This window comes from Pyrgilauda ruficollis, unplaced genomic scaffold (genome assembly GCF_017590135.1).
Source record: "Pyrgilauda ruficollis isolate IOZ18807 unplaced genomic scaffold, ASM1759013v1 scaffold59, whole genome shotgun sequence".
Taxonomy (NCBI): domain Eukaryota; kingdom Metazoa; phylum Chordata; class Aves; order Passeriformes; family Passeridae; genus Pyrgilauda; species Pyrgilauda ruficollis.
This window is the reverse complement of record NW_024527599.1, coordinates 5,387,129-5,395,123: the sequence shown is the minus strand read 5'-3', so window position 1 is coordinate 5,395,123 and position 7,995 is coordinate 5,387,129. Positions and strand designations below refer to the sequence as shown.

The following is a 7,995-nucleotide window of genomic DNA, read 5'->3' as shown; positions in this document are numbered from 1 at the left end:
AGTGGCATTTGTGGCAAACCCAGGGAGAAGTTGGCATCTATCTCCTGGCAGGGCTTTTCTGCCAGCAGCAGTGGCTGGGGGTGTCCATGCCAGGGCACTCCCAGAGCTGCTGCAGAGCTCTGACACACTTTGGGAGCACCAGGCACCCAAGGAACATCTCGGAAGCTGCAGCCTCGTGGACGGCGCTTCCCCTTCTGCGGTTTCATCTCCTTTTCCAGCTCAGCAAAAATTGGGTGGTCCTGACATAATTTTCTCAGTATTATGCCATCACTTTCCTTCTTTGGAACCCTGCACCCGCCCCTCGGATGGGGATAAAATGGGAGCACAGCCCCAGGGCCACAGCAAGATTCCTGCAGCCTCCCCAGCTCCAGCGCCTCTCACAGAACCCGCAGCACCATGAAGGTCCTGGCAGCCACCCTGGCCACTCTGCTCCTCCTGGCCTCCTGCTCCTCAGCTGAGGGTCACCTCGGTGAGTCCAGCATGGCTGTGTCCTCCTGGAGGGTCCCTGCCCTGGCAGGGTGGCTCTGGGGAGGGTGGGGGGTCCGTGTCACGCTGGGGGTGCAGGTTTGGAGCTGGGAGGGGGTTCTGCCAGGGGATGTGGAAATCCCTGGAGGGGACAGAGGCTGTGCTGGGCTCTCACCAGGGCCGCGTGTGTGTCCCCTGCCCTCACAGATGGTGTCCCCAGCATCTGCTGCTTCAGCTACCAGAAGCAGCCCATCCCTCGGCGCCGCGTCAGCTCCGTCTTCGTCACCAGCAGCTCCTGCAGCCAGCCGGGCGTGATGTGAGTACCCAGCAGTGCCAGGGGGACCTGGGGGACCTGGGGACACACAGGGGTGTGATGTGAGCACCCAGCAGTGCCAGGGGACACACATGGGTGTGATGTGAGCACCCAGTAGTGCCTGGGGACACACATGGGTGTGATGTGAGCACCCAGCAGTGCCAGGGGGACCTGGGGACACACATGGGTGTGATGTGAGCACCCAGCAGTGCCAGGGGGCCTGGGGGACCTGGGGACACACATGGGTGTGGTGTGAGCACCCAGCAGTGCCAGGGGGACCTGGGGACACACATGGGTGTGGTGTGAGCACCCAGCAGTGCCTGGGGACACACATGGGACACTCGGGGTGCTGCTGCTGGCACTCAGATCCCGCTGCCCCAGCCCAGCAGCTCAAGGCAGGTTTTGTCCTGGCAGTGTGGTCACCCAGAAGAAGAAGCAGCTGTGTGCAGATCCAAAGGCAGCATGGGTGCAGGAGCTCCTGAAGCACTTCCAGAGCCTGGAGAACTGAGCCTTCCCTGCTGACAGCCACAATGCCACCCCTGCACATCTTCCAGCCTCGGGCACAACAGAGAGGATTTGACCCCCAGCCTTCTTCAACGGGGAAAATTATTTTATTTAACTTATTTAAGTTAAACTAAATATTGTTTTTCTAAGCATTATTTTAAAATAATTTCTAAAAATTATTTAAACTATGTCAGAATAGTACACTAAAATAAAGACAATTTCACTCATGTCCATGTGTCTGTTAATGAAGGGTCAGTTTTGATGCCTCCTTGCACCAAGTTGGGAGAAGGGACCACAGGGACCCCTGGGTTTGCTGTTCCCCAGCCTGGGTCCAGCTCTGGTGCCACCCAGTTTGTCCCCACAGGTGACACCTGTGTCTCACCTGGGGCTGCCAGTGGTGCCTCTTGTTTGGGGAATGTTCTGGAAGTACCTGTGGTGCCACAGGAGAGCTGGGGTATGATTTTCTATGGGATGGGATATCCTTTGGTCAGCTTGGATCACCTGGCCTGACTCTGCCCCCTCACAGCAGCTCCTGAGTCCTTGATGAAGGAAAACACCACTTAGGAACAGCTAAAACATCAACATTATTCTCATGTTGAATCCATCAGCAAATAGCTAAAAAAAATAATAAATTTGAGCTGCAGATCCTTCCCCAGCTCCACTGTCCCACTGGTGACACCACCAGCCAGTTTGTCACCCAGCAAACAGGACACAGGACATGGGGACAGCAGAACCAAATTTCTGTGCCACCCAGCTCTTTGTTAACAGGCACATTGATATAATGGAAACTACTTTTGTGTGTACGTGTTATCCTGACATATTTGAAATACCACACCTAATAGCTGCCTTTTGTAAGTTCAGAGGTATTTGTGGTGAAGGAAATGCAGTAGATTTCACTCATCTGGGCTTCAGGAAGACACTTGAATTAAGGCCAGATAGTAAATTATGAGCAAAGGCAGAGGAGATGTGACTAGCATGTGAAAAGTAAATTTGGTGAAGAGCTGTCTGAAAGGAGCATGGTAATTGCTTCAGCTGAAAGGGGCTGTGTCATACTCACAGGGGCTTACCCACACAGTTCCTTGAGTTTCTGCCTCAAAAAATATCCTGCTTGACATTTGCATTAATGACCTTGGCACACAAAGCAGGAGAAGGCAGAGGAATTGTGCTGATGAGGCAAAACGAGATGGGATCATCAATTTGGAGCAGGCCAGGACATCACAAAGGAGGATTCAAATGACCTTGAGGGTGGAGGAGGGAGCCAAGTGCAGAGTAGGATCCTGCTGGTGGGGACAGGGATAACAGGAACAGCCACTCCAGTTTGGGAGCTGGGAATGGCTGGGGCAGGGAAAAGCCCTTAGCACAAATCACAGCACTGATGTGATCATCAAAATAGTTAAATGCAAAAGGTTTGGGTTGAAAAATGAGGGACTGACCCATATGAAGGCACCAGGGGTTGGAAGGAGGTGCAGAGGGCACCGCTGGTGTGAGGACAGGCTGGAAACCAACAGAGAGGAAATCAGGTTTGCACAGGGACATTGTAAGGTTCTCACACAGGTTTCTGACCCAAGATAAAAATCAAGCACTGCTCCCATAGACACCAGTCCCACTGATGGCTCAGGTTTTGGCTTCTATTTTCCAGATTCTGTGCTGCTTTAGTGTGCAGTTCTGAGCTTCATATGAGGGGATGGTGAGCTCTCTGCACAGAGCAGGGAGACAAAACAATTCCTGCTCCAGCTGGGCACCAAGGACAAATGATCCAAATCTCGGGCCCAGGAGCACAAACAGCGTGGGCTGGAGAGAGAAAAACAACAAGGATGGGACTTCATGAGCTAAAGCTGTAATTGGTCAATTAACTCCAATCTGCACATGGAGCAGAGCTGATCCCAGGGAGAGACCCCGTGAGCGCTCGTGCATTTTGGGACCATTTGAGTTCATCTTGGGTGCAGCCCTGGCTGAGCTCTTGTTCTGCCTAAGGTGCATCCATTGAGGCCTTTTCATAAACCTCTGCTTTATTCTGTAACTCTGTCCAGCCTCTGTAGGACAGCATCACCACCAGCACATTCCACAGGCTGTTCTGCAGCTGAGATTCCTTCCCAGGCGAGCTGCCCTGTCTTCACAAGGGCCAATTCCCAGAGGCCTTTCAGAGCCCAAGGCTGGGGCTCTAAAATTCCACACCATTGCTGTGGAATCCAATGTTCTCCAAGGCTGTCCAACCAGCAGCACACCAGGAAAGTCCTTCCCAGGACCAGCTTCACTCATTCCCCTGCAGGCCTGGAGAGGGTTTTGGTGTGAGCTGCCTCACTCTGAAATTGGCTCAGCTAATCCCTTCAGTCTGGAGCAGCAGAATAACAGCACTTCTGCCCAATTTCCTCCAGAATATCCTTTTTGGACACTCTCACCTCTAACACCCCTCGTTCTGTGCCCTGAAGGAGCAGAGCTGAGGCAGCCTCTGCTGGTGCAGACACCCCCATTTCCTAAGCTGACCCCTTGCTGCTCCCCAGGGCTGGATTAATTTTGTGGTTCCAACCTTTCACTCTCCACATTCTTTGTGTGTGCCCATCCCAGCTCACTGGCCTTGGGATGTGTCACCATCACTGCAGCACTTCAGAGCATCAAATCTCCTCTGGGATCATCAGGGGTTTCTATTTCTTTATTTCTCTCCTTTCGGTTTCCTCCACATCCTCATCTCTGACCAAGTCCCTCAGAGCTTCCTGGGCCACCTCACTGCTGAGTTGAAAGATTTTTATAGCACTATTTTAAATTTTCAGGCTTTTTCTGTCGACTTCCTCTTTCTCTGGAATTTCTCTTTCGAATTAACTGGGACAAGACTAATCCTGGGGTCTGCTTGGATCCCTTTCCTTTTCAACCACAGGATGTGGGACTGACTCACATTTTAGGGAGAATTACTTCTATCCCCCCTGATCTGTGAATCCCAGCACCCACAGCATCCCTCCACTCCCCAATACCAGCCAGAGCTGTCTCTCTGGACACTCACTCCTGCTTTCCTCCTCAATTTTCCTTCTGTGAATTCCCCAGCAGGACAGCTGTGAAACCTTTGCTTTGCTCTTAGGACCAAGCCAGGAGTAATGGCCACCATCAGCCCTTTCCCATCCTTTTCAGAGCCACTTTTTTCCTGCAGCCTCCATGCCTGGACCCTGCTGGGTGTAATTCACATGACAAAGCCTCCTCCTCCTCCCAGGAGAGGAATCACTCCTGATTCAAAGTGCTTTTTGGTGTGAAATCTGCTTTTTACCCTGGTCTAAATGTCTCAGAGCAGCCCCAGGGTGGGTTCCCCAGTGTGCCTCCAAAAAGCTGACCCTGCTATCCCCAAAAATGCCTTGCAGGAAGGTGGGGAAGAGTCCAGACAGTGCAGAGAACCAGAAATAACAAAACACAGCCAGGTTTTGCATCTGGGCCTGCCTTTTGCCCATAGAGTTGAGTGAAAAAAGGTGATTTTGGAGGCCCATAGAGCTGAGTGAAAAAAAAGTGATTTTGCTGTCCCCACAGCAGGACTGTGTCCCCATCACCAAGAGCAGCAGGCTGGGAGCTCAGGTGACAATGACAAATTACAGGTGCCAGTCTGGAGCTCCATGCACACTCCTGAGGTTGGGGCACAAGTGGCAGGGATGCTCTGGGAAGGACACAACCTCCAGCAAACACCTTGGGCACAAGAGGCAGCAGACCTTGGCAGCTCAGAGGGCACAAGCAGAGGAACAAGCCAGACACAGGGATGTCTGCAAGGAGAAAGAGGAAGGAATTTGCTCTGGGTGTGATTCTGCAACAGGCAAGATGTGAACTCATCCTGCTGCTGGTAACTGGCTCCAGAGCAGCAGCACGGGCAGGAAAGAGTCAGGATTACTCAGGGCTCAGGCACATTTGTGGTGGTGCCCAAATGCCAGGGCCAGGTCAACCCTGAATCATCCAGGAGGTGAAAATAATCTGGTTTTTGAGGGTTAAGTCCCAGCAGAGGATGTGCTGTCTCCAAGGATTGAACATTTGCTGCCCTCCATGGCTCAGGAGCACCCCTGAGGAGCTTCCCATCTGCACAGTTCCCCATCCAAGGGCTTCTGAGGGAAGGGAGAGGCCCTAGGGGTCAGAGCATGTGGTTTTTCAGAGAAACAGAGCAAGCAGGGCTGGGAAGACACAACTTCCACTCACTGTGTCCTCTAGGAACAGACTTCCCCTCTCTCCAGGTGATCTCCCAGCACCTCCTCACTGCTGCAGGATTTTTTCTCCCATTTTTTCTCTGTTTGAGATCAGAACACCGTGTCCTTTCCAGCAGGAAAACAAAGGATGAAATTGTTCAGTGACCCCTGTGGCCCATTCTCAGGCCTCTCTCACCCTCTTTGCACTGCACACCACAATTCTTCCACGCTCTGCAAATTTAACAAATCCCCACTTGTTTCAAGCAGCATTAATAAAAATATCACATAGCACCAGAGCTGTGGGGTCCCACACACTCCTGGCAGTCAGGGGTGAAATCCAGCCAGGCCATTTCCACAGGTTGACAACGACAATGAGGTGTCAGAAGCATTAAGGGATTTTTTTTTTTTTTTTTGCAATTTAGGGAGCCCCACAGGACCGAGATGCTCATGCCATAATCCCTGTCCAGAGCACATTGCTTGCAGATTTTGAATGCCTGTCAAAAATGACGTCAGGTTAAACTCCGGGAAAAGAACAGGAGCGAGTGCCTGCTGGTGTGGGAACAGAGGGCTGGGCAGAGATTCCCAAGGATTTCCCAGCCAGCTCTTCCCAAGCTGCTGCAGAGCAGCATTGCAGCACCATCTGCTGCCTGCTGCTCCCCAGCTCCTCAGCAGGCAGCTGAGAAACGCCTCACTCACTCCTCAGGGTGACAAATCCTGCAGTCACTGATTAGAACGTGGCTCTGCCTTCTCTTCTTGGGGGAAATCAGGGCTCAGGCTCCTCAGAGTTCCCTCAGCTGAAGCACAGGCTCAGATCTTGCGGTCAATACTGCAGGTGAGTGTGAGCAGCAGAAGCACCAACTTACAGAGTTTAATTGCTGCAAATATTTACTCAGGCTTTAAGCAAATTAACACCCTGCTGGCACTTCTCCTTGCAGCAGTCTCCTGTGAGTGCACAGCACACCTGACTCCATGTGTGGCTGTGCATTCCTCAAGCTGATCCCAGCTCCTCCTGCCCCATCTGAAATGTTCACAGGAGATTCCAGATCCTTCTGACATCTAAAAGGTTCACAGCTGATCCCAGCTCCTCCTGACCCATCTGAAAGATTCACAGAAGATTCTAGATCCTCCTGACACATCAAAAAGGTTCACAGCAGTTCCCAGCTCCTCTTTCTCCATCTGAAAGATTCACAGGAGACCCCAGCTCCCCTTTCTCCATCTGAAAGATTCACAGGAGATCCCAGCTCCTCTTTCTCCACCTAAAAGCCTCACAGCACATCCCAGCTCCTCCCTGCCCATCTGAAAGGCTCACAGCAGATTCCAGATCCTCCTGACCCATCTGAAAGGTTCACAGAAGATTCTACATCCTCCTGACACATCGAAAATGTTCACAGGAGATCCCAGCTCCTCTTTCTCCACCTAAAAGCCTCACAGCACATCCCAGCTCCTCCCTGCCCATCTGAAAGGCTCACAGCAGATTCCAGATCCTCCTGACCCATCTGAAAGGTTCACAGCAGATGCCAGCTCCTCCTGGCCCATCTCAAACACCCATCCCAGCCTGCAGGAACGTGGTGCTGCACAGGAGCAATGGCCAGCAAGGACACAGCAGGCTGAGAACAGCATGTGAAGGCAGGTTTTGTATTTGAGCTGGCAGGAGTGTGACCTTGGCCTTTTCTTCACTGGGATTTACAGGACTAAGTCCAAAGAAATAAATCAAAGGTGCACATGGAGCAGGTCTCCTCCTCCGGGCCCTACTCCACGGGGCAGCTCAGACACAAGAGCAGAAGGAAGGCCCAGCACGTGTGAAGGATGTGGGCACAAGCTCCCTTGGCTGTGGTAAGGCACATGCCAGAAAAAGAGGGAACAGGAAAAGAAGAACCAGGGGAATCCCAGTATTTCTCCTCACCCTCAAATCTGAGAATGCCACATTCAAAGTTGCTGCAGCATTTCCTGGCTAATACAGGAGATGGTTCACTGTCCCAAATCCTGGCCCATGCCCCCTCCCCAGCCTTGGGACCATGACAGCATCTGCCTCATCATTCTGGCATTTCTGACAGCTTCTCCCTCTCACACACCAGGCTCCTGCAGACAGCTCAGGAATTGTGTGTAACAGCCAATACTCTGCAAACATCTCGTGCCAGATTGAGCTGGGAGAGAATGAACACAGCCCAAGCCACCCAGGCAAGGCAGCAAGTGCTCCCAGGGCTGGGAGCAGTCAGGGCAGCCCTGCAGAGCACCCCTGGCCCTCTCCACAGCAGCTGCCATCCCCCTCTGTGCTCAGCCTGCTGCAGATGTGTACAGAGGAGATTTGGGTGTTTGTTCTCCAAACCTGCCTTGTTAATGCTGGAGGAATATTGACACAACGCTCCTTTCGAAGCAAGAGGAAATTGAAGCTTTTTGTTGAACCTGGTTTTTTCTTTAATCTTGGTTTTCAGAACAAGACATTTAACAACATTACCATTCATTTTTATATCACATGTTCAGCTGGGCTCCTGCTTTTGCTGCAGCTGAATGTTGTCTGCTTCCCCAGAAGTCCTCAGAGTGAAGATTTATGGAGAAGCAGACACTTGA

The 7,995-nt window shown here is 52.0% G+C and overlaps 1 protein-coding gene across 1 annotated transcript; it reads left to right on the top strand.

The window, feature by feature from the left end:
- Positions 1-356: 356 nt before the first annotated feature.
- On the top strand, positions 357-1,500 carry LOC121361759 (C-C motif chemokine 3-like). The gene is made up of 3 exons (XM_041482750.1): positions 357-469; positions 673-781; positions 1,193-1,500. The coding sequence occupies exons 1-3, from the start codon at positions 397-399 to the stop codon at positions 1,284-1,286; spliced, it is 276 nt and encodes a 91-aa protein (XP_041338684.1). The 5' UTR covers positions 357-396; the 3' UTR covers positions 1,287-1,500.
- Positions 1,501-7,995: the final 6,495 nt, after the last annotated feature.